Source organism: Motacilla alba, chromosome 1A (genome assembly GCF_015832195.1).
Source record: "Motacilla alba alba isolate MOTALB_02 chromosome 1A, Motacilla_alba_V1.0_pri, whole genome shotgun sequence".
In the NCBI taxonomy this organism is placed as follows: Eukaryota; Metazoa; Chordata; class Aves; order Passeriformes; family Motacillidae; genus Motacilla; species Motacilla alba.
Genome location: NC_052031.1, coordinates 64,250,760 through 64,278,203, shown reverse-complemented (window position 1 = coordinate 64,278,203; position 27,444 = coordinate 64,250,760). Strand labels below are relative to the sequence as shown.

The 27,444-nt window shown below is 41.5% G+C and overlaps 1 protein-coding gene across 4 annotated transcripts in view; it reads right to left on the bottom strand.

Moving 5' to 3' along the window:
* The window catches only part of LRP6 (LDL receptor related protein 6), a 118,108-nt gene that overhangs the window by 58,242 nt on the left and 32,422 nt on the right, over window positions 1-27,444 (bottom strand). For 3 of the 4 annotated variants that reach the window (XM_038153022.1, XM_038153023.1, XM_038153021.1), the window contains exon 3: window positions 9,630-9,827. In XM_038153022.1, the coding sequence (XP_038008950.1) occupies window positions 9,630-9,827 (198 nt within the window). Of the gene's footprint in view, window positions 1-9,629; window positions 9,828-27,444 lie in introns of those variants that run through there. The other variant, XM_038153024.1, reaches the window with a different exon arrangement.

The following is a 27,444-nucleotide window of genomic DNA, read 5'->3' as shown; positions in this document are numbered from 1 at the left end:
AAGTAGCTCAAGTCTTATTTTAATTTTACTCAGAATCACAGAAAAGTTTAAGATGGAGAGCACTACAGAGGTCATCTGGACCAACACAAAGCATGGTCACCACACAAGTACCACTTACAGGAGTGCTTCTTCCCACCTCTTTTCTTCTTAACTGCCTAAGTGGAAGTGTGATCCCACCTGGGCAAGGTCCTTCTGAACAGTGGGGATCACCATCCCTTTCCTGAACTGGAAGCATAAGGGACTGACACACAGACCTCCTACTCCTTCAGAATAAGGCCCACTATGAACACCAGCCTCCCATTTTTCTTCTTGCAGGGAAGGCAGTAACGATCCATACATTTACTGAGAAAACACCCCCACACCATAGGCATGACTTCTGGAAATAAGTCCAACTGAAGAGGCTTAACAGACAAAAATACTCTTATTTTCCAAACATTTGCTGTTAAAATGGAGCAGAAGAGTATATTAAAGCAAGAAGCTTGAAGGTGTCTTCTGAATACAAAAAAACTATAGTCATTACTGTCCTTTCACCTCAGCTTCTGGAAAAAGATGCATTATCTTGAAAACTTTTTTTTCCTACAGATTCCCTTGCTTATCACTCTAGTGTTCCAATTCTACACGAAATGAAATCTCTATTTCTTGGTATTTTGCACTCAAAAGTAGGACATAGTATCTTTTCTTTCTTATCTCTGTCTGGAGTCAGGTATGTATTTGCTTCTAATTAAATGCACCAACCAAGCATCTTACAAAAGACCATTGTATCGTAATTTAAAGCTGCAACCTGCCAGCCAAACAGTGAAGCCAGAATGACACAACACATTCTGGTACCATACCAAGTATAAAGGCATTCTAAAGCTGCAAACATTTTAACCAACCCTACCCCCAAACCCTAAATATCTTCAGATTTGAATTTTAATTTAGAGCAGGCTAGGAGACTAAGTCTTTATGGATGACATATTGTACGACATTTGACAAATGACACATACAACATTTTGTCACATGAAACAGAAACAATCAAAAACCAAAACTCTCACTATAACCAAACCTGCACCAAAGACAGCATTCCCAGAACAAGAGAAGCCACATTTTTATGAAGCATTCTGACTAACTTACTTTAAAACAAAACTGACCAAGCAAAAAAAAAAAAACAAAAATAACAAAACAAAACCCAAAAACCACAGAGAGGAATCTTACATGTGATTTGTATCCACCAGTAGTGGGAATAAATCTTTGAGTACAATAGCTGCTGTTAGACATACTAACTTTCAGACAACCCTCTATTCATATGACAATGCATCAGGTGAACTGTGACCCTTATTTAAACCAGCCCTTATCTGGAGAGGTTCAGAAGCCCTTCATTTGACTGTGCTGTCAGTCACAGTCTTGAAGCAATTACTCCTCAACTTGTATTATTTTTCTCAGCAGATATAAGGTTGCAATGCATGAAGATGGCTTTGGGTCCAAACACAAGTGTGTATTTCTTGCATCTCATTAAGATCAGTAACGTGTACTCTGTAATCTTTGTTTCCAGCAAGCCAGTACAAGGTGATAGCTCACTTCCAACCAGCAAAACCAGCAGGGCTTTTTCCCCCTTGGAAATCCTCCACAGGCCACACTTGCAGCCCTGCTGAACAGCAGCCACACGATGTGTGCCAGCATGGAAGCAGTGGCTTGAGTTGAGTTCAATGAGCCTCCACACCCTAATGAGGAGCAGGAAAAAGGGGCTGGAGAGCCCAGCTATTAGAAAACAGGAAAAGGAAGAAGGGAGGGAGGAAGAAATGACCTTCTGATGGCTGCTGTGAGCAGCTGTGCTTCAGCACAACCTGCACTAGGAACTGCAGAGCTCTCTCTGCTTCTGGTGAGCAAGACCAGGGGTCCTGACGTCTGCCTAGACTGATTATTTATGAAACACACCCAGGTGGGTGAAGGTGACCCGTAACACCTGTAGCACTCAGCTACTGCACAGTGCTGCTGGGAGCAGGTGCCTCCCCTGCCCAGGGCGGTTCACAAGCACCCACACAGGGTCGGGGAGCAGAGAGGTCTCCACATTCCATCCCTGATGGGTTCCAGGTACAGCGCTGCGGGTGATGGGAACTGACAGCTCCTTGCTGGCAGCTTCACTAGCAGGCCAGGCTCCACTGCAACAAGTGACAGGACAGCAAAAGGCACCCCACCCTATTATCCTTCATCAAGCTCCTTGCTTCCTTCAGACTGCTGCATTTGAATCATTAGTCTTGTTTAAAAGAGACGCCAGAGAGAATGGGAAAATGAGAGCTGGGGACAAGGAGTAATGTTATTCATTCAGGAGACATCTCCAGGGCCTCAGCAAGATGCAAATTGGCTCTATATTAGATGGAACTAAGCACACACTAACTTTAATAATCTTCCCTGCACCAGGCATATAATCACATAAATTTGCTTTAAAAATCTGGATGGTGATTGACATTTAAAAGGCCACCATCTCTGTTGAGTTGGCTGGGAAGGAAATGTGCAAAGGGACAGCAGAGAAGGAAGGTGAGGAGAGAAACAGAGAGAAAAGCAGCAGTTTCACAGAAATTAAATTCAGTCTGTGTTGAATATCATGATTTCTCAAATACAACTATTTATCATCACGGTAATCAGAGATGCCATTACAATAAATATTTGCTATGGTAGAGTTTTCTACTGTCTGGAGAAAATATGGATTTGATTTAAATATTTTCACCTTTGTTCTATTCTTATTCTGTTAAAGAGTCCTGTGAAACACTTTGTGAAGATAATGGAAACAAACAATAAACAAGTTAAAGCAGGAATTGCAAAAGGAGCTACTGAACTCTGAAATAGAATAGATACATTAAACTTCATAGACAGTCTATCCAGTTTAATATAAACAACGACAAAAAAGCTTTTGCTTCAGGATAATATGAATTTCAGACAAAGACAAAACTCACTTGAAATAAAAATTAACAGCAAAATGACCAAAACCCATTAAATTCATATCTTTTATTTTAACCAGGATTTCCTCAGTCTGCCTTGATTTCTTTTTCAACTAATACTAGCATTCAAAGCTATGTTATAGCTGTGAAATTTAATAATTCAGATCACCAAAAGAAAACCAGCAATAATCAAGATAATTTTAATTTAAAATATAATAAGAACTACTATTTTCCCCCCTAGAATATTAACAGATGTCTTATATCCAAGCATAACAGCATTTCTCCATAAAAGTAAACACTATCCATGAACCACCTGCCTTTTATTCTTGCTGCATTACATTCTATTCTCAAGACCTGATCAGAACACCTGCAGGAAACCTGGGGTACTTTAGATGCTGTGGCCTGTATGTCTCTAAACCTTTAACACTCCAGCTTCACAGTAGCAAAACTCCTTTCAGGTGACCCCTGAGGCTGCCTGTGTTCAGTGTCCAGGGCAGGGTGCGAGCATTTGTGACATTTATGTTTCACTCCATTTCTCCAGTGTCCCTATGGGTGATCCCATACCTATTACCATCTCCCAGGCTATCAGAAAAGGGAAAAAAAATCTGGTTTTAGTGCTAATCATATTAAAGAAAGCATATAAAAGGTTTGCATGAAGCAAATGAAAATATTTTAAACAAAACCTTATTTGCCATGTACGGTATGCTTATTGCTTTGAGTATTACCAAAACTGCAGGAATTACACATCTTCAGCTTGTGACAACTGGAAATGTTAGCAAGTGGCCAAAGCACTCAGAGCATGAATCAGACGAAGCAGGATCAAAGATTAAGATGCCCCCATAAAATACCACACGAGGGATGCCACCAGGAGGGCAGGGAGCTCTGGTTCCCTCAGCTCACAGGATCCTCCTGACAACCTAGCAAAGACATTTGCAACGCAAACTCAGAAAAGTAATGCATTTTTATGCATTTTTACCATGAATGCTTGTCCAAATATTCCTATCAGAAGACAAGCCTGCTTTTAATTAGCTGACAAAGTAAGCAAGAAACATGATTTGTGGGAAATGCTCTCTTTTCAGACTGAAGTGTTTTTGCCTTTTGCCACTTCTTTAAGCCACAATTGCCATGTGTTTCCAGAAAGAATATATAACAAACAGGTCTAGCCATGACATTTCAAGTCCCACCTGCAATGAAAGTCTGAAAAAGTCAATCAGAAATCAAATTATGGTTGAGAAATGAAGTCATTCTGTGGGTCATTTTTCAGGCAAACAGATGTTTTGAAGCTCCAATTTCCAGCATTTTTGTATTCAGAAGGACCTTGGGGAAGAACCAAGAAACTCAACCTAGCTCTATGTCCAAATAATCTAATTAATTCTGTTTATGCAGGGTTCTCTAGCAGTTTTAATTAGGGCATTATTTGGCTTCTGCACTGGCCTGTGTTGGTGAGGTATTGAAACAGGCTTCTCACCACTGACTGGTTCTTCATCGCTTGAAGGTGTTAAGCAATTTTATAACACAGAAATATACAGAAAGATATAAACAGAACACGAGATTTTATACCTTGTACATAAAGTCATGTACTGTACACATTTATAGGCAAATAAGGAAAAAATCCTCTTCTAAATGCAGGGATACAGTATTTTTAGTGTTTCAACACATCTGCAACTAATCATCTGGCAGACAGACACAAGCTGATGCTTGAACAGAGGAACTAGAAAAATCAATGCTCAAGTGCAAACGTAAGACATTCACCTCTTGCAAGAGCTTCCCAGCTTTCTGACAGTTGCTGAAAGTCTGTTTTCTTACAGTGGCCTCAAAAACCATCTCATTAGCACAAACACTTCCTGGGGGACCTTGTAAGTGCATTTCCCTTCAGCCAGTAACGTGTTAACTTATTAATTAGAACTGCTGCTGCAGGGTAAAGGAAGGGGAAATTAATTCAAGAACTGCTTTAGCAGGCCAACCTATCTTGGGGACTCTACTCACAGGAGAGCTGTCTGCATTTCAGTTTTGTTTAATTAGTCCCACCAAAAGCAACTGTTCCCTCTGATAAGAGCAGGGCAAGAGCGGCAAAAAAACAAAACCACCTCTTCTATGCATCAATTTAGTTCTGTAATTATTGCATTCTACATGAAAAACTGTTCATTCCCTTCTCTCACTGGCAAATCAAGGGCATTAGTCATCAAGTTCTTTGCTCTTCGTCTTTATTCTAATGAGCCCAACATGGAGCAGCTAGAGCTAGTCAATCCCAGGGCTAGCAGGTAATGAACCATAATCATCCCTGTAAAATTTGCTAGAGAGGTTTTCTCACGAATTTATGACTCTACCACATATTTAACTGAGTACTACTGCCAGAGCTGTCATGCTGCACACTGCTTTAGTGGCTCACTGTGACTCCAGTCCTACTGGAAGAGCTGACAAAAACTCCACCAAACCCCAAAAATCAAGGCTTATAATTTGTTTCTCTCTCTACAGAATCCTCCCACCAGCCTATTGTACTCTTTCACTTTCCAGATCCCTGCAAACAACAAGTAAAGGATTCATGTCTGTCATTCACCTGGGATGGGGCAGCCCTGGATGCACGGACACACCGGGAATGAGAGGCTGGAAAGCAGTGCCAGGGAAAGGGACCTGGAGGGGTCCTGGTCAATGGCCACTTGGACATGAGGCTGCAGTGTCCTGGAGCCAGGAGGGACATCCCTGTCCTGGGGGCTCCAGGCACAGCTGGCCCAGAGAGGGATTGTCCTGCTCTGCTCTGCTCTGGGGCAGCCTCACCTCGAATATTGTGTGGAGTTTTGGGTGCCACAATATCAGAGAGACATTAAACCATTAGACAGTGTCTAAAGGAGGGCACGAGGATGGTGAAGGGCCTTGAGGGGAAGCCGTGTGAGGAGCAGCTGAGGGCACTTGGTCTGTTCAGCTGGAGGAGGCTGAGGGCAGCCATGGCAGCCACAGCTTCTCCTGAGGGGCAGAGGAGGGGCAGGCACTGAGCTCTGCTCTCTGGGACCAGGGACAGGACCCGAGGGAACGGCTGGAGCTGGGTCAGGGGAGGCTCACACTGGATATCAGAAAAGGTTCTTCCCCCAGAGGGTGTCGGGCACTGCCCAGGCTCCCCAGGGAATGGTCATGGCCCCAAGGCTGCCAGAGCTCTTGGGAGCCTTTGGACAACGCTCTCAGGGATGCACAGGGTGGGATTGCTGGGGTGTCTGTGCAGGGCCAGGGGTTGGACTGGATGATCCTTGGGGTCCCTCCCAAGTCAGGATATTCCATGATTCAGATGAAAGTACTTCTCTGATATATAAATTTTAAAAGTTTTCATTCTTGTGTAGTGTCAGGTGTAGAGAGCTAATATTCAGAATATAAGAATAAAAGAAGAAAAAAGTTTTGGATTTCCTACAGATTTAAAATACATCATGAATTTCTAGAAAGAACTCCTTCCAAATTTTAGATCTCTGAGTTTTGAACTTCAATACTTTAATACCGTCCTTGACACCAATTAAAATATTTTCCTATTTACACAGCATTTTTTTCATTTTCCAAACCACAAAGTCAGTTTTCTCTGAACTGTTTCAATTTTTTTTTGATAGAAGGATGTTACTTCCTACCAAATATTTCTCCCAAAGCAATTAAAACTTATGCCATCCTACTTTACATGAAGCTTTTACAATTGCTTACCTGCTTCAGATGCTTTCCCACCTCCTGTCATGCAACAGTAAAAAACACGACAGATCAAATCTTTACTCCTTCCTTTTCTAAGTTACCAAAACCATCCAGATCTAGAAGACCCAATTTTTATGAAAATATGTCTTTCAGTAAGCTGTTTGCCTTTTTCATGTCAACAGGGGCAAATTCCAGAAGCATTTATTTTCCCAGACATGCTGACATTAGATAAGGCGTCAGAAAAACCACTAACACTTCACAAGGATAAAAGAATCTGTTCCGATCAAGAGAAATTTAGAAACGAAAAAATCTCAAACCAACTAAGTATAAAGGTAGCAGTTTAAAATAATGGTTTAAATATCAAGGAAAAAAAATCACCAGAACTGGCAGTTTCTAAATAAACCAAAGAGTCAGGTTTAAGTTAGATTAGGCACTTGATAATGATCTTGTTCTCCCCCATACTTAACTCTTAAGGAAAAAATCCTACCTTATAGCCCTCTTAAAGGGTGGTGGTGGATAACTGTAGGTGGGGGGTTATTTGTTGTTGCCTTTTTTTTTTTTGAGGGGTTGGAGATGGCTAGAAAAAAAAGACTAAAGGCTTTGTGGATTTTAGGTGGTTCGGTGGGGTGATTTTTTTCCACTTAAAAGGAAAACCTAAAAGGCTTTTGCTTTGGCTGCAGAATTAGAAACTGTGTTTTCTTTTCTAGTATTAGTGAGTCAGTTACCAAAAAAGATGAACAAAATAATTAAGAGATAAAATACAAATTACAGCTGTAAAAGATGACATTGAAAAAGCTGAATATGTGAATATGTTGGATAGCCAAAAGACAGTATCTAAACAAAACAAAAACAAAAAAAAAAAACCAAAAAAAAAACCAAAAAACAACACTTGGGACAGCCCCAGATCTTTTTTCTTAATACAGGCAGAGGCTAAGAGGTCACAGCAGAAAAAAACCATCCCATACAATTCCACTCTAGAACAGCCTAACTTCTACAGTTCTTCCCCCCCCCCCTTATGATGTAATTGCAAAGAATAAAAAATGAAACCAAAATGCCTAGATACAGATGTTGACTGCTTTTTGAATCTTCAGAACTTTCTCACATGCCTAGGGAAAAACAGGTGCTGTTAGAATTGGTTTGTGCCTCTGAGTGCTTAAGGGAAGTCAAATGTGCTTTCCTTTCTAGGAATGACTTCCCTTTCTGCCCCTCAAATAGTAATATATTAGTTTGCCACGACAAATACTGCCACGACATATTCCTGATACTGAAATGTATGAATTTAAAAAAGAAACTTAACCTAAAGCATTGGACTGCTTTGGTTTTTATGGCTGCCTAAGAAAGAATTAGTAGATCTAAAAATCTAAATTACTTGTCTATACAGGTCTTTATTACAGGCTTAAGTAATTCCAGAGAATTTACTGTGGAATGAGATAACTGCTGGGAGTCAGGTGATTTCAATTCTGGGCCATGAGGCAGCCGTTGGGCACAGCTGTGTGCACACAGACAAGGCTGGTCAGCCCCTTGCACCAAGAAAATTCAGCACCTCCCCAGCCTCATCCCCCAGGCTAACCCAGGGCACACCAGGGAATAAACACCATGAAAACAAAAACAGAATACCAAACCCAAGTATGTTTATACCACTGTGCAAGATCACCAGCAAGAGAGAAACTGCAAAGAAGTCAGCAGTAAAACAAGATTGAAAAAGCAGAACTGCCAGCAGGAAACACTGAAGTACCACTGGAACAAGAAAGCCTGGAGACACCAGATAAAATTAAAAATACTCAAATTTCTACTGTATATGATAATTTCTGTCCTTTGCTCTCCATTACCTGAAAACTAATGTGACAGTCTTCTTCTTTGAAAGAATCTCTATGAAATATTTCTCTTTTTGGTACTGAGTTTTCTTTCTTGTGAAACAAACGGCAAATGAGGGACTACTTCAAAATAGATATCCACAATCCATGTTCTGTATTAACCAAGCTAGTCATAATACTTATATCCAAAGACACCAATTTAAAACTGCAGCCAACTCCAGGTACTTTCCATGAACCATACTGCATGAACTTGTGATCACTTAAAAGGCAGAACTTAAGAGAAAAGTGATGTAACCTTTCAAACCAGCATTACAAAGACATTGTGGAGTTCAAAATAAATATCACAAGAAGACAGTGGGCATGTTTCATGCATGTTGCCTGTGGTCCTACTTGCCAGTCCACACAAAAGAACGATCTTATCAATAGAATTAATTTATGTCAAATTAACATTTGTGGTGAAAGGTGGGCAAGTCCCTAAGAGGCCAGAACAAAGAGCATAAGAAAGGATATTTCACGCCCATCTAAACTAGCTGAAGCATCACAAAAATTTGCAAAGAACAACCCCACAAAAATATCATCACTCCATATGACACCTTGGGCACAAGCTGCAATTTATTCATGTGTGCAAGCAGTACTTGTCAAACTCATCTAATGAAGAGAGTCATCACCCAAATTAGAGATAAACACATATACACAAAGTACCAGTTATACCCTTAATGAAGAAGTAATCATGATTGGACCAAAAAGAATCACTTCATTGCTATAAATCTGTTCAAGGAAAACAGTAATTTTAACATAGCTCTCCTTTATGGACTGTTTCACTAATTTCCCAGCCCCTAGGGTTAATGAAATTGCAATATTAATAGATGATGATCCATTTTCTCATATTATCTTCTGGATTTCGGAATACCACAGCAACACTGCACAGAAGACCTACTGAAAAGAGACAATTTTGCTATATAGTCTTACACTATTAAGAGCAGGATTTGAGGATTTTTTTAATGGAACTGATTCTGAGAAAAGTCCTTGGGAGAGTTACAGGATACCCTGAAGAGAAGGACACATTCCACTTCACAGTGCTGGAAAGGTGGTGAAGGATAAAAGTTTCTGACAGCACTGGTTTGCTTAAAATTTTGTGAGTGCTAACGTGACAATTCGCTGCAACAGAGATTACAATATTGCTTAGGCAGCATCTTCTAAGAAAATCCCCATGTTACACCCATAAACCAAAACTTCTTACCTATGACTTCCATCCAGATTTGATTTGTGGATGAAATTCAGTTTAGCATCTGCCCAATAGAGCTTCTGTTCCTCATAATCCAACGTCAGTCCGTTTGGCCAATAAATGTCCGTGTTAACGATGATGGAGCGGCTTGAACCATCCATGCCAGCTCGTTCTATCTTTGGTGCTTCTCCCCAGTCTGTCCAGTACATGAACCTACAATTATTTGAAAGCAGAAAAGACACAAAAAGAAAACAATCATGTATAAATCCACAACTTTCAGTAAAGACAAAAGCACTCTCTGTTCTGCAGAGACGATGTCTGTGGAGCTCTGCTCTACTGGGTAAGGGGCACATACCCTGTGAAACAAAGTAAAGTTACTTTACAAAAAGCTGAAGAAAAACAACTTAAGACAAACCCACAGTACTATATCAGGTTATACTTCTGGATATTTCTTTCTTTCCTTAGGTCAACTGAGAAAGTTGGAGATATCCAACAGATCTTGACACCCATCTCAAAATTCATCATTAAACAGCAAAGGCAGATATTACAAATTGTCATAAAACTACAGCAGCTTCTCTAACGTGTCAGAATTTAGGGGGGCACAGAAGAAGGTGTGCAGACTTACAGGAGACATAGCTGCATGTGATGCAGGGAAGGGTTTTTGTTGGAATATCAATCCATGCATGTCCTTTTATTTCCAGAGAAATTCTGAGACAAGCAGCTAAGTCAACGTGTTTAGAAGCACAGCTTGCATCCAGTAACTGAGAAAAACACTCTGTAAAATCTTTAAAGACTGGACAAGCAAGTTTTAAAACATGTAGCAAGAATCAATTTTTAACAAGTAGTGGGGAGAGGGAAGTTACTTAGTTGCATTTAAGGTTGAGGCAAAGCAAGGGAAATCACTTTGTTTTGGCTGGAGACTAGCAGGGGGTAAGAGTATTTGTCCTTCTTCTGCAGGTGGTAGAAAATGGATTTACTTGTGTGGGTTGTTGACAGGGTGCATAACTAAACTGAAGTAACATAGAATATAAACAGATCAGCCAAAGTGTGTCCATGGTGCTTGCTCTGCTTTGTTGTTGCAGCTGGAACAGACTACTGTCCTAAATTGCTTCTCATAACCTCATGACATCTGCCAGCATTACCTGCTTGTATCTGTGCTCCAAAGCCTGGCTCAGTCAAAACAATCCAGATTAGGAAAGACCTGAAGCCTTTAATCAAACTCAGACCAGCACACAACCACAACAGGTCAGTATATGGTAGCCACATGTGAAGAGGCCTAGCCACCCATCCTCTAAAGAAAAACAAATGTGCAACACATTTAAGAAACACTTGCAGATGAAGTTATTCTTGGCTAAGGTTTATTCTTATTCTTATTCTTTGAGAGTCAAGAAATTCCATGTCATATCTTCCTCCTTAACTCATGTCTACAATGTGTTTGTTTTAATGTGCAGCAAAATTTGTAGCAGAAATACAGCTGATTAACACAAATATTGTCCTGTTTGATCCCAAGTGAGTCATTCTTCACAGAGCAACACGTTTATCTTAACACAGAGCACAAAAATATCCGAAGAGAACATGTGAGATTTCTGTAGGCATAAACAAGTGCCTCAGATAAACTGGTTTTCCATCAGGAAGAAGGACAAACCCCAAGTAATTTTCAGACAGGTAGCACAGTAGCAAGGCACCTGGTCAAGCTATGCAATAAGAAATCACACTTGAAAAAAGAAAGTCAGGCAGCATTTCACCGGTGAGCGTGTGAGAAAGAAAAGAGAAATAGAGAGATTTACTTTTAACTTCTTTCAGACAGCCCTGCTTTGCCCCAGCTGTCAAGTCTTAGACTTCCAATTCAAGGTTAATAGGTTCCAAGGCTCTGACCAGCCTGCTGGACTGATTTTTTTGGGCTGAAGCAGCTCATTAATTGCTCTACAGCCTCATATTCTTGCCTGTCTTGCTCTCACCTCTCATGCACGCTGCAATTACTCAAGCAAAACAGGTAAAGGTAGTTTGGTAAGAAAGTAAAGGCTTCCCAGACATCACAAAGCCAGCCCTATTTCATTTGTCAAGAGGAAGACACACACACACACAGAACTGGCTTTAAGATTCAGTAATATTTCCAATCAGCTCTAGTGACCTGTGTGCACTTTCTTCAATGTTTTGGGTTTTTTCACTATCACCTTTTTTTTTTTCCACCACCTTGCTTGAAAGCCTGTGGGTTTTAATGTCTCCATTAAAAATCTCTGGAACCAGCCGTGCTCCAGCTGATGACAGTCATGCAGACAAGGCAAAGGCCATTCTCCCTCTTCTCCATCCTCTTCAAAAACATTTAGCTATTTCAATTAAAAAAAAAAAAAGCCACCACCCAAGCCCATGGGATAGAGCAAAGTATGAAGAGAAAAGTAATGTCTTGTGCTAAATCATTTAATTATACTTTGCAATACAATTAAAATCCAGGAATCTAGATTTTAATTTTACCAGCAGAGTCTGGAAATGGTTGTGAGCTGTTATAAAATCTAAAAGCAGAAGAAAAACAACAACTACAACAAAGTGTATTTCTTTTTATATGTGCTTGTAACTTTCAGTATTACAGTCATGCCACCCTCCAAAGAGTTAAGGAACATCAAGTATTTGATATACACTTATAGAAGAGAGGAAGGTTCTTAGACTTAAATTTAAAAAAAAATAAAATTAGTTGGTGTTTTGTTTGACTGCAGCCAAAAATGTTGGTTTATCTTAAAGTTTATCCCATCATTAAAAATTACAAACAAATAGAGAAAGAGTTTTGATAGTTTTTCCCCTACAAACTGTTTATATGCCTCTTTAAATCTAGCATTTTTTGGTTTTTGCATTCTGGTGCATAAGGTGAATGCAGGCAACAAAACTTCCTTCTAAAAGGCCTCAGAAATCACTTTGCACTGTATAGTTGTAACTTCACAGTTTGCCTCAAATAGAAGATTTTGCCATAGGAAAACAAAAACCCAACCAAACAAAAGGATGAAACAGCATGTCACAGTTCATTCTGCTTGATGAACAAATCTAACAAGTAACAGAGCTTTTTTCCAAAAAGCCCATAAAGTCTAGGCACTCTGATGGCAGAATATCCCCCATCCAGAGAAGGAAGCTCTCAGACTACCAATGCCAAGATTGCATGCTGTAATTTGGCAGTGATTTCCGACAGTGAGCAGAGAGGGAGAGAAATTTTTTGCCAGCACCCATCAGCTTTGCAACTTTCTGATCCACAAACGTTCCCTTTCCTGAATGTTACTCAGCTGCTTAATTAGGGCAGCTAATTATTTGGTGAGGTCCTTCACAGTGAAGGCCCCAACTCTGAAATTATGCTTGGTTGAGGGCCCTAAGAACTTCTGAGCTCTACAGGGAGCTGCCAAACTTCAGAGCCTGCAGCAGCCCCTGTGGAGCTCATCAGCTCTGCAGTGGACCCTGTGAAACACAGCCTGTCCCAGCTCAGCACTAACAGGACTGGCACTCCTGTTACCAATAAATACACAGGTAAACACGAGGCACTGGAGCAGTTCAGGAAAACTATGCACAATGGGTATGTTTGGTTATTGAAAATAGCTCTTGACTTGAGAAGAAATGTTCAGGAGTTTACAAAAAGACATTTGAATCAAGTGACCCTCCAGGTAGCTGAATGGAGACTCTGAGGCAAGTTCACAAAGGGAGGGAAACTGCAATTCAGCAGTAATGAAAGACACAGAAAATGGATTTTCAAATAAGAGGACTATGAGTATGACAAGAAGGTTTTAATAACAAGTTTCTCAACTGACTGCAAAAGTCAGAAAATATTTTCGGTCCTCCAGGAAAAGCAAAAAAAATGTACATATAAATTAAATATGGAAATAATTCTTCATAAAAGAGAGGAAGAAATATCCTTTGGGGATACAGTCAAGATAAACATGAGAGAAAATATGTTTTTAGCTAGCTGAGAACTGTGCTCTTTTACAATAGCTTGTCTCTGTAAATAAGTATATTAGTTGATTGAGTAGATCAGTTGAATGTAATTTTCAGAGCTGCTTTACAATAATATCTTATGTTATTCCGTGCAGTCAACATAATTTTCTGTGCAAATTACCCTATCTGCAGCCTTTTGGTTGCCTCTGCACTACTCTTGCACATACTGAGAGCAGCTATGTGAGGAATGGATGTGAATTAAGCAGGGAACTGTTAACACCTAACACACTGAATCTTTTACTTTTTACCCTTGTTTTGGGTTCAGAAGCCAAAGGGTTCCCAACAGAGCTGCAGTTTCCCATTTCAGATAGGCATGGCTGGCTCTGAACCACCTGTCTTAAGCATTGCTATGCACACTGGACAAAAATCAAATCAAGATTTCTTACACTGAAAATCAAGCCTTTTTTTAAATTCCACTCTTCTGCAAGGCATCAGTGTGTCTAATAAATGACTAAACAAGCCAGATGTGCTGAAAATGCTTGATGAGCAAGCACCGGTGGGCCCAGCTGTGCCTTTGCAACTGTCCCCACCCAGATCCTCCATCCCCATCCCTTGCACCTTGGGGAGGGTGGAGGATGAGCACAACCCCAATAGGTGCTTGGATCTCGGATACTGAATTCCACAGCCCAGACCATCAGCATCAAACCTAGACAGGGGTCTCCGTGCAGTGACTGGAACACAACGACCTGTGACAGGGACACCTCAATATGGCATCACTGCTCACACAGCAGGAACCTGTGCAGGAACAGGGGTCACTGTGGATAAATTACTGCAGCGTCTGCAGCTCACTTGTCAGGGATGCTAAAAGACTCGACTGACAAGTGGGAGAAACCCATGTGTAAAATTCCACGTGTAAGTCTTCTATAAACACCAGGAAAAGCCCAACTGGGACTTATATTTTGTAAGGCATACAAATATTTTGCCCAGTGTACTCTATACTGGTTCCCTCAAGATGAAGATGCTGTTCTGGTGATAGCACTGTAATGCGATTGTCTGCATTTATCCTAGGACATCAGGCAGGATACTAATCAAGCAAAAGCCATCTGTAACCAGAATGGCAAAGTGAGGATTTCCACTTTGGAGCTGGTTTCACTCCCCTACTCAGACCTTAACTAGCAGGAGAAATAAAATCATCACCAGACCTTTTCTTGGAATCCATTTCTAAAATAAGGGATAAATGCAAACATTCCACTTTTGGAATGAAGAAAAGCTATGATGAAGAGATCAAAAGGTGATGGTTTGTCTCAAGCTCAGTATCAAGAATGAAGTACAAAACTAGAACAAGATTTTGTAGATGGCATTCATAAGCCCTGAAAATAATGCTTTAGAAAGCCACTGAAAGTCTTTCATAAGAAACCAACATAGAAGCATAAACCTACGTGATATTCTCATTTCATAACCAAAAAGAAAAAACTCTGTTCAAGTTAGTTACCATGGCCTCTGTTTTCAGGTATATAAATTTAAAGAAAATGCTGGACAATCTAACAAAACAGATGAGAGATTGTTTTTCATTTTCACCCAGACACTTCTGAGGGTCTGTAGGAAGTAAGGTTTGACAGCTAAGTCAAACATACACTGATGCACTGCAGAGTCTCATGCATGTGGTTGTCCTTTTGGCCACAGATCCCCAGGAAAAAGAGAAAGATATTCATTAAAAAACAAGAAGCAGCTTTTTTTTTTTTTGCTGAATGCTCACAAAGGCAGGATTTTAATTGTTTGAGCAGGTGGAAAGGTCTCCTGCTCCTTGAACTTGTAAATTAACCTTTGCTATCTCCTGACACAAAAGGTCTAATGACATGCCTTCCACAGTTAGGAAACAAAAGACATTTCTTGGTTTCTCCTAGAGCAAGCAGAAAATTAAGCTTGTCAAAACTTAGCAGCATTTGAAAAACAGTATTTGAAACTATTTTCCCAGTTTATGCCAAAAATATAGAGAGGGATTCCTCTCTCTGCTACCGATTAACACCACCCCTAGACCCTTGCTGGACTCAAGACAGAAGCAAGATCCAAATGTGCTTCGGAAGACTCCAGCCAGCCCCTTGCACAGGAGCCACTCCAGATATTATACACCAGACCCTGCCAAGTTCACACAGCAGGTAAGCCAAGAGAAAAACAAAGCATTATTAATGTAAAAGGAGATGGACAAAAGAAGAGAAGAAAATTCCTTGCCTTCCAACCTACCTTGGTTCTTCAGCTAAAACAGGAAAATAGAGGAAAGAAAACCAGCCAAAAATACCACAAACCAACAACTGTGACAGAGTCTCTCAAGAGGCCAGGAGAGAAGCTGAACCAGGAACATGTGCTGGGTAACTCTGCAGGGCTGAGGAGTCTCACAGAGACTCCAGATTTGCCCAGGAGGAGCCCATATACACAGAAAAGCACCTTCCAAATAGTTCTTGAGGAACCTACCAAAAGGTGCAGATCTCTATGCACCTGTGAACTGAACAAAATTGTAAAAGCTAGTACATAGGAATATTTAGCTGCATTAAAACTGCAAGTGGGGGAAAGCAGTGGGAAAATGGTGGGATCACAGTTCTTCATATTTCTCAGATAAAATTTAGCTTCTTCGTACAATGAAAAAAATCTGTTTCTTTACAGGGACTCGCGCTAAAAATATAAACATTTGCATTGCACATATTTAGTTGGTAAATGAGGATTTAGAATTCTGTAATTTTAAAGAGTTTTGGGCTGAAACTAGACAAGTCAGCTGCTACAATAATTTTTCACTCCTTGCTTTTTCAGCTCAGTCATAACCAATCTTGTTTCTTATACTTCAATAAAAAACCTGTATATCTCCCTATACATCCTGAATGCAGGAAGGGCAGAAAGATTTCTCCCCATACCTTAACATCAAGAGGGTACCTGTGCTAAAACATGGATGGGCAGGATGGCACAGCCAGGAACAAGAGATGATTAGGTCAAAAAAACTACCAAAAATATGACCTGTCTACCATCAACTGAAATTGGGGAACAACATGTTCAGTATCATGAGATCTTTTTGCAACTTTTCCTCTGTGAGATTTCTTTTTTATCATTCCAAGACTTTAATCAGTAAAATATCCCCTTGCTATTCAGCCCCTCTATCAGTACACAGCTACCAGCTGGATGATTTTTATGTTCTTGAATCCTGACTCCTCCAAGAAGCCCTATAGAACTTAAATGTTCTGCCAAGCCATGCTGAATCTTACCCTCCATATCACATTTCAGCACCCTGCTAATTCTTTTTTCATCGTTTTCATCCTATTGTTTGCTATGTAAATCAGGCTTACTTACACGTAACCATCATTCCTTAGGCTTTTTTTAAAATTCAATTAACTCACATCATCTAGGGGTTCAGTACATCTTCAGTGCAGCTCCTGTCCTTGTGATTTATCAGTTTGTTGATATGGAAACCTACCTGATGCCACTTTGATCTTCCACCAGAACCACTAAATCACTTATTCTCTTGTAAGAAAGTGGCACACACCAATTAATCTTTTCACACCACAAAATTACATGAAATATGGCCTTGTTTCTAACCAAAAGCTACATGATATTCATTACAAAACAAACCACCAGAAAAGGGGGTGGCAAGAAGAGGAGAGATTGCTCTATAGCACGTAAGAAGAATAGAAATAAAGGGATGCATCATAATTAATGCATAATGAGACAGGTTACATTACACAAGATTTGGTTAGAGACCTAATTCTGGAGATACAAACCTAGGAAGACTTGGCTTTTATTGAGAAGAAACTATGTTTGCCCAGAGCATTTAGAAAGGTCCAGGAAAAGTGGTCTGAATACTGGCCAAAGGCTTCGTACTTAGATGGAACAAAGACCACTTCATTTCTATACTGAAAACATTATTATAAAATAACCTTATTGTAAAAATAATAATAAAATCACATCATTATAAAAAAAATTGAGATGTCTGGGACGTCACTCCAGCTTTTTCTAGGTTAGATTTTGCTATAAAGGAAGTAAGAATGCTTCTACTTTTCCATTCCTACTGTAAACAGCTGAATATTAAGTACTTGGATTCAATTTTTATGGAAAAAGTGGCTATGCGTTCTACAACAACTATTACACACCTGGAATTCTGAAGTTAAAAATCAATTAACAGAGCTTTAAACCCAGGTCATTAGCTTTTCTCCCTACAGGCTTCTTTTGCAGGTCACTCACTGCTCTTCAAGAGCCACTTGCATACAAATTGCTTCCAGCACAGAGATACATACATCAAAAGTGGGGAAAAATTCCAAATCCTTGCCCTACGACAGGCCTCATTCACAAGAAATCTTCTAACAAGGCACACAAAAAATGCCCACCAAATATGACACTAACGGAAAAACCTCAAATACGTTTCCAGTCACTCAAGTATAAAACTCACTCTTAAAACTTTCACCTCAAGCCTGAATTGCTCAGTAGAAAAAAAGTGCTGATAATTTGCCATCAGCACACAGAATTTTAAAAAAATTATCCTAAATGCCATTAAAAGGTTTTTACAAAATACAGGCTGCATACAGAGAAACGTTCTTCCCCGTTTTTCTTACAGCATCTGCAGGGCAGGGAGGGGAAAGGACCATATTTTGAGCAATTTATTTAGATAAAAGAGCAAGTTTTGAAACACAGCTGCTTCTTGGGAGGGCAAGTGAGAAATGGATACTACAGAAATGATATGATATACTAAAAATCTTAGGGAGGGGAAGTATAGTTTTATTTAGCAACAATGTGAGGAACTATTGCATACCTAAGTGGCCTCTAGAAATTGCCTATCTTATGTAAAATCAGAGATTTTCAATATCAGCAAAACCCCCAGTTTTCTTTGTGTGCAACTTTGATGCTGCCAGAAGCATAAAGTAAGATTCCAACAATATTTTCCATATTTAAATAACGTTTCTTTCTTGCCCAATAAATACTTAAGCTATAAAGGGATCCTTCTGTTTGTAGATGCTTTTGCCACTCAAGGCTGCCACTCTTCCACCTCTCTCCTGCATCAATCTGAAGAGTTGATGCAGAAGGGCCCAAAAGCTTCTCTCCCTACTGCCAGCTACCTTTGTCTGCTCTTACCCACTCCAAATCTGTCCAAGGAGGTGAGAAAGATGCGTCAATGACAATACATGAGGAGGAAAAAAATGTAGAGATGTGCAGAAACCCCGAAAACAGTGATGGTACCAAAGGAGCCCACCTCGGTCAAATCACTTATCTTGTTTTCAAACCACGCAAACTTAACAAAATCTATCTAGTTCAAAGCTTTTCCTACAGAAGATAACTTTAGTCATTTTATAGAAAAACTCATTCACCTATTTTAACAAAACAATGTAATTGTTCTTTGCATTTAACTTGCAAAGCTGTCACATTAAACAAAACACTAACTATGTATAAAGTTAATTATGTGCTAATACAGGTATAACAAGCATAAGAATGTGATAAAAATGAACAGGCCAAAACCAAATAAACATATTTTCTATGTCTAAATATATTGTGGATTTACAGTTCATTACTTTAAAGACTCACTGTTAGGTATGAAGACCTTTCTAATATACAACTGTGCTATATCAGAAAGTTAGCAGTCCCTCTTATTCAGCTATAAAATGCTCCAAATTTTTTCATGTAGAAATAGAAAATGGCAACTTTAAACACACGACTTAATCTCACGTAATGTCTGTTGCTGTGTTTTCACTCATGACAGTTCACCTGTTAAAAAAATGCAGAACAAAAGGCACAGAGAAAATAAAGAGTTGGGGAAATTAAACTTAAGCACAGCAAAATCCAATATGCACAGGTGGGGGAAAATTTCTTACTGCCCTGAACCAGTGGGAGATATCTGCTTGCAGAAATTGAGGAGCACAGAAGGAGTCCAGGCACCAACCTTGTTTGAATAGGCTGCAAGAGGGGAGTTCTAACAGTGCCTCTTTTACCGTGCTCCTTACAGGTTCTGTATGCTTTAGACTTTTAAAGGAAAAAGAAAAAAAATGACACCCACCAAGTTACAGCTTGCTCAAAAAAAAAAAAAAAAATAGAGCCTGTTACATTTGTGGTTTTAGTAATTTTGTGGGTGCAGAGCACAATGATGGGTAATTCATTTTGTAGGAATAATATATATTCATGGTAACTTACCCTTTGGAACAGCCCACTGGAGACACCACGACTATGGGTCACTATCAAAGGGGAAGGGGAACAGACACCTTGCCATAATATGCAGGATTTAAGCCAACAGAATCCAAGAAAAGGCATTTCTGCTTGTATGCGGATAGTCCTTGCTGCAAATTGGGGTTTTTTTGGTTTTCATTTTGCTCTATGGTGAAACTTACTGCTTCATTTAGTGGGAATCTAACACACTCAGAAAGGCCCTGCAGAGACCTGGACAGATTAAAGAGCTGGACAATCACCAACCCTCCCAAGTTCAACACGGGACAGTGCCAGGTTCTCCACCTGGGAATGGGCAGCCCTGGATGCACGGACACACCGGGAATGAGAGGCTGGAAAGCAGTGCCAGGGAAAGGGACCTGGAGGGGTCCTGGTCAGTGCCCACCTGGACATGAGGCTGCAGTGTCCTGGAGCCAGGAGGGACATCCCTGTCCTGGGGGCTCCAGGCACAGCTGGCCCAAAGAGGGATTGTCCTGCTTTGCTCTAGGCTGGGGCAGCCTCACCTCGAATATTGTGTGAAGTTTTGGGTGCCACAATATCAGAGGCACTCTCAGGGATGTACAGGGTGGGATTGTTGGGGTGTCTGTGCAGGGCCAGGGGTTGGATCCTTGTGCATCTGTCCAACTTGGAATATTCCGTGAGAAGCTGGTACCACTGATGCCTTGAGAAGACTGATCTAGAACAGAGGCTAGATGGAATTAAAGAATAAAGTAGGTATTTGTTGGAAGGCCTCAATGGATACACCTTGGGCAGTACAAGAGCCCAGCCAGGGCTACACCAAAGATGAACCCAAAATGGTCACAAAATGCATGACCGGTCACGAGGTCTCTCACTTTTATAAGTTCTGGTTGATTTGCATATTGGAGTTAATTGTCCAATTATAGCTTTAGGTTATGAAGTCACATCCTTCTTGTTTTTCTCTCTTCATTCTGCTGTTGTTTATGCTCTTGGGCCTGACATTTGGATCATCTGTCCTTGGTCCCCAGCTAGAGAAGGAATTGTTTTGTCTAACTACTCTGTGAATAGAGCTTACTGTCCCTTAATACGAAGCTCAGACCTACATGCTAAAGCAGTACAGAATCTGAAAAATATAAAAGCTAAAATCTGAGGCATCACTACAGATGATCTGGTGTTAAGAACCCCTTGATACAACCCCCCAGAACAACTGCACTTCAACAGCAAGTGAGAGCTAAGCAGAAGAAATGCTAGCTTAATTGTTAGTATTTTAATTCACAGAGAAATTGCATTTCCCAATATACAAACTTGTGTCACATTCTGCCTTGTAATCTTTATGCCAGGCAAGATCAACTGTTCTTTAAAGCACACCTGTACCCACCCTGCGGTGGAAATGCAACAGGAGAGGTGCTGGCGTCAGCTGCCACAGAACTGCTTCCTGACCACGGACATCCAATGGTGGTGTGCAGTCCTTTTTCCACTACAGAACTGCATTAGAGGGATGACTGAGTGGAAGGATAAAAATTTCTCATCCCTCAAACCACACTTTATTTATTATTGCTCTCACACTATATCCCTGTTACACCCAAAAGCAGATGTTTTAGCACTTGGTGCAACACTGTTCCTCTCCACTATAAAGTAGTTGTTTCTCAAGCTGACTGCACACAGCATCTATTTGCCATCAATCCAAGTCCACCAAGCAACCATGATTCACTCTCCTGGAATCAGGACAGCATTAGTACTGTTTCATTGAAGAGGACAAAGCACTTGTGTTCCCAAACTCTTACAGTCACAGTCTTCAGATTTGCAACAGAGCCATACAACTTTCTGTATAACTTACAGGCTTTGCTGTATATTATTTCTGTCTGAAAGCAAAGTATGGTTACAACATCTGTGTTCTGGGTTTTCCTTTAAGCTTCCATCTTTCATGGAAATGTGCAACATGCTCAGCCAGGGCTTGTAGAAAAACACAAACAAAATCCCACATGATGTGTGCATATGTATGGGTGTTCTTCTCCTCAGGAGCTGAGTTTATGTCCACCAGTGATCAAATCTAATGTCAAGTGCAACAATTTCTGAAAACTGAATATACTTCCGAAAAAAATGTCTTTTGCTCTACTTTTAATTTACTCCTTTCATATCAGATCCCCTTTTAGTCTGTCCATTCCATGGTCTGCTTCAGATAATACTTTCCTTTGTTATAAGTCATGAACAGTAATCCCTTCACGGTTGTTATCCAATTTTACCAAAGGCTTTAATCTGCTTTATTGACAATAACTCTTTAACTACTCTTCTCTGAACTGAATTGTAGTAAAATGGATCTCCAGTTCTGCAACTGAACAAAAAAACCACAAAAACCCAAACAAATCAACAAACAACCCAGAATTTAGAATCACCACTGAGGACAAAAATATGTTTAGAAAATTAATTATACGAAGCAATTCAAACAGGGTATTCTAATAATATACACAAGTGTTAGCAACAGGAAAATTTTCCCCCAAGTGTGTAAGAAAGATAGACGGTTAACTTATTCAAAAGAGACTTAACTCATCATAACCTTGCTCTTCTTCTGTTCCGTGGACTGCTGTGATCTGCCAGGATAGGTTGGTTTTGCAGGATTAACAGTGAGGAGACAGAGGACCAAATTTTTAAATACAAATGGCACAGGGACCTGTGACACAACCAGGTGACCAGACACTCAGAGACAGCAGCGACAGCCCCCACACTTTCCTGCTCTTAGACTTAGAGGGTATAAAAGGCCAGGGTTTCCTTTGTTCAGAGGCACCCAGCTCCAGCTTTATTTAGCTATTGCACCAAGATAAAATTATTTTAAGGATTGACGCACATGACACTGTGCTATGGGAAACCTGGTCTGCCTGGGTGAGTGTGGGGCTCAGCTGGAAGGAGGTTTGGTCCCAGCTCAGGTGGTGCAAGAGCGACAGCCAGAGTGGTGCTGGATGGTCCAACAGGGAACTTCCCTCAACACCGGCCACTAAGAGCTTGATAGAACCATATCAGTTGTATAAAAAGGATGGCTAGACCACAAAGTAACTCTGTTACTTGATAGTGGAATCAAATGCATATTTAGCTTAACTTTACTAATTAAAAATCCAAGAAAACAGGCACTGCAGCTTTGTCACAACATAGGAAAGAAAATTGATTTACCGACAGCAGTAGATACCTCCCAAAAGCTTCTTCTAATCAACGCCCTTCCCACATCAGTAATGCCAATCCCTAAGTCACAACTCAGAAATTTGAAGAACGGGGGTAGGGGTATCAAGGTACTTTTCCCACCTCAAGTCCAATTAACTCATTTCTACAGGATCAAGTGAGCGAGCTGACATAACTACTTGCTTGAGAAAGGGCTTTTCCAGAGCAGCAAGAATTCATTCTGTAAACAAGGCCTTTTCTAGGATAGTATTCAATACCGTGCTCTGTAGTCAGGGAAGCTAAGAAGCTGAAATTCCAAGTAATACATACAATTACAGGGTTGTACATACTGATGACTTTATTATCCCCTTAAGATTTTCAGTATAAAAATCTTCTCTGAGCTCTTCAGTCAGTGCTCCTCTACACTGGGCTGTGATGCCTAAAAGAAGATTTTTCAAAGCAAATTCAGACATCAGTGCATAACAACCATAAGGACTCCTATTAAAAAGGGAATGGGGAGACTCCACACCCTCTCTGGACAATCTGTTCAGTGCCGGGGCACTGCCCAGGGAAGAAGTTCTGCCTCACGTCCAGGTGGAACCTCCTGGCATCAGTTCCTGCCCGTTCCTCTGGTGCCATTGCTGGGCCCCTGGAGCAGAGCCTGGGCCCTGCTCGGAGCCCTCCCTGCACACAGGGACACCCAGGGCTGAGGGCCCCTCTCAGCTGGGGCTCCTCTCCAGGCTGGACAACCCCTTATCCCTCACAGCCTTTCCTTGTCAGGAAGATTCTCCAGGCTCTAAATCATCTCTGCTGGCCCTGCCCCAGGAGCTCCATGTCCCTCCTGTCCTGATGATCCCAGAGCTGGACACAGCTCTCCAGATGTGCCTCACAGGGCTGAGCAGAGGGGCAGGATCACTCCCTGACCTGCTGGCACTGCTCTTCCTGATGCACCCCAGAGTTCTATTGGCCCTCTTGTCCCCCAGGCACTGCTGGCTCAGGGACAGCTCATTGTCCACCAGGACCCCCAGGTCCTTCCCCACAGAGCTGCTCTCCAGCAGATCATCCCCACGCCTGTACAAGTGCTTAGGGTTGCTCCTGCCCAGGTGCAGGACCTGCATTTGCTCTCGTTGACTGTCAGACGTTTCCTCTCTGCCCATCTCTCCAAGCTGAGTCCCTCTGAAGGGCTGCACAGCCCTCAGGGCTGTCAGCTGCTCTTCCCAGCTTTGGGCCATCAGTGAACTGCTGAGGAGGCATCGACCCTCAGACAATCCCTGATGAAGAAGTTAAACAAAATAAGCCCAGAACAGAGCCCTGGAGGACACCACTAGAGACAGGCCTCCAGCCAGACTCTAGACCACTGATCACAACCCTCTGGGATCTGCCACTCAGCCAGTTTTCAGTCCACCTCACTGTCCACCATCCAGCCCACACTTCTGGAGTTTGGCAGTGAGGATATCACGAGAGGCAGTGTCAAAAGTCTTGCTGAAGTCAAGGCAGACAATATACACTGCTCCACAACTACCATCCATCAGCTGTTTCACTGTAGAAGGCAATCAGGTTGGTTAAACATTACCTACTTTTAGTGAAGCCATGCTGACTGCTCCTGATCACCTTATCTTCCATGTGGACAGAGGTAGCCTCCAGAATGAGGCACTCCATCTCCTTTCCAGGCATTGAGATGAGGCTGACTGGTCAATAGTTCCCAGGGTGTTTCTTCTTGTCCATTTTGAAGACTGGAGTGACATTTGCTTTCTTTCAGTCCTCAGGCACTTCTCCTGATCTCCATGACCTCTCCAAGGTGATCATGAGTGTATTTACTAGGGCGAAGCGCTCTAAGCACTCATGGATGCACCCTGTCAGGGCCCATGGACTTGTGCATTCAGGTTTGTTTAAGTGTTCTCTGACCCAATCCTCCTTAACCAAGGGAAAGTTTTCTTCCTGACATTCCTCTACCTTGGTCTCCTGGGTCAGGGATCCCGGAGGGCTGCTCATACTGGTGAGGGCTGATGCAAAGGCAGCACTCAATACCTCTGCCTCTTCTGCATCCTCTGTTACCTGCCCCGCCCCTTCACCCACTAATGGGCTCACATTATCCTTCATTTTCCTTTTGTTGGTGTATTCTATTTGAAAAAGTCCTTCTAGTTATCCTTGACATCCTTGGCCAGATTTAATTCTAGATGAGCCTTGGCCTTTCTAGTCTCATTTCTACTGATGCTGACCACGACTCTATATTCACTCCAAGTGGCCTGGCCTTGCCTCCATCTCCTGTGAACTTGTCGCCTGTAATTGGGCAATGACAGGAGCTCTTTTTACATCCATGGAGGTTCTCATACCCTCAGCATCACTTCTTTCTTTCTCATTGGGATGGATCATTGTTGAGCCTGAAGGAAGTGAGCCTTGAACATTCACCAACTCTCTTGGACCCCTCTTCACTGCAGAGCCTGCTCCCATGGGCTTCTTCCAAGGATATCCTCAATCAGGTTTAAGTTAGGTCTCCTCACTCTTGCTTACTGTCCTGCTACCTCTTCATTCAACACTGAACTTTATAATCTCATGGTCATTACAGGCAAGGCTGCCCTCACCTTCCCACCTCCAGCAAGGCCTTCCATGTTGGTTGGTATGAGGTCAAGGACCACATATTCTTTGTGGGATCCTCTCACTGACAGGAAATTATCCTCAAGGCTTCCCAAGAACCTCTTGGACTGTTTGTGCTTTGCTGTGTAGCTTCTGCAGTAGATTCCAGGGCAGTTAAAAATCCCCAACAAAAACCAGGGACTGTGACTTTCAGACTGCTTCTAGTTGCCTCATCCACTTCCCTCCTCCTGACAGGGCAGCCTGTCATACACAACCACAACAGTGTCACACTTACTAGACTGTCCTCTGGTCCCAACCCACAAGCTCTCAACTCACTCATTCTCCTCACCAAGACACAGCTTGACACAGTCCAAGTGCTGCCTCACCACTGTTGCCTCCTGGTCTGTCTCTCCCAAACTGTGCAGCCCTTCATGCCAGCATTCCAGTCACAGGAGCTGTCCCACCACATCCCTGTAACTGCAACAAGACCAAAGCCTTGGCTGCACAAACATCTCCAGTTCCTTCTGTTTGTCTAGGAAGTTCCAGTTTCTTGAAAAGAAAGCAAGATGACCCTTTTGTTCAGTCTTTTACATCACGTTAAGAAATTGTCTAATAAAGTCACATTTATGGTGTTTGCTTTATTGCAGGGGCATTTCAGTTTTTCAATTCAATTGTTAAACTGTAGTAATTTTTCAAAACAAGAACATACATTTTTTCCTCCATCATTTTTACAGTCCACAGAAGCAACTGCACTCAGCAAATCTGGCACTGAAACAAATAGTTATTAATTCTAAATAATCAGAGTCCTTTGAGGGTAAGTGGCATTAATCACAAAGTCCAATTTTAAAACCCAGTTTCAAAGGGTGAGCTCACCAGCCAGGCTCCTCAAACAATAGGTGGAAAGAAGTAGTTTTTTGCAGAGGTTACAGTACTCCTCTGAGTGAGCCCAAGGAGAAAGCCACCCTGCTCGTGACTGTAAAGGCAATGGAGGTGGCTGTAAAGGGAGTTGAGATGGCCAGCTCAACTCAGGCAGTTGGGTACCTAAATATGGCAAAAGAATATCTCCCCTCAAAAATTGCTTTCTGACTGTCAAACAGAAAGAAATGGGATTTGTGCCTTTCTTGAGGTCCCAGATAACAGTGAAAGAAATAAGGCTTGCTCAGTTTGGCAAGAATTGAACTTTCATTTGTATCTTAATGAGAGATTACCATGTGGGGTTTTTTATTCTTTCCAAAGGCAAGGAGTCATCAATCCAAACTGATGTCACTGAGGCAGTTATATCTGGACTAAGTCACCAACTTCAGTATTTAAGCAGGGCCATCATCTCCTCTGCAGGTAGCTCCTTCTAGAGAGGAATTGGAGTTTCTGTCAAGGCAGAGACTAGGGGGTTTTTTTCAACGCAAAACACAAGCGAACTTTTCCTAGATCATTTAAATAAACTTCACACAAAGAGACTGTTACAAGAAAACATAGTAGCAGAGATCTATGTATTGCTTTTTCTGTTATGCATCCCCTGAATTGAACTGGGTGTTGACTCATGTTGACTAATGGGTAAAACCTCTGAAAACAAACAGAAAAAGCCCATAGGAACTTTCTCTGTGAACAATGGAATGAAGAAAATTTGATCATCTAGAACGAGGCCCATCAAGCTAGATTCCTTGAAGTTTAAGGACAACAAAGGCACTAAATGAAGCACGTCCAGCAGGTGCAGCACTTGGAGCAGTGCCTGTCCCATATGGGTGCCCTGTTGCAAACATGCAGGATGCCACTGAGCTGGGAGGCCACTGGGAGATGAAGCTGGGGCCCAGCTTGACCAAAACTGAGCAACAAATTGCAAAGGTCAAATTGGGAGTTACAGAGATACCTGCAGTATTCACACATGCATCATATATTAGCTACTAATGGTGCTTTATCCCTGTTTTTAAGCTACTGTCAGCCCCTAGATCCATCTGGCTTTTGTATGCACATGCTCAGTGTTAGTTTAACACAACCCAATCTCATACAGTCAATGTGAAAAGCTGTGAATACTGCTTTTCTCAGCTGCACAGACCTCAGATGC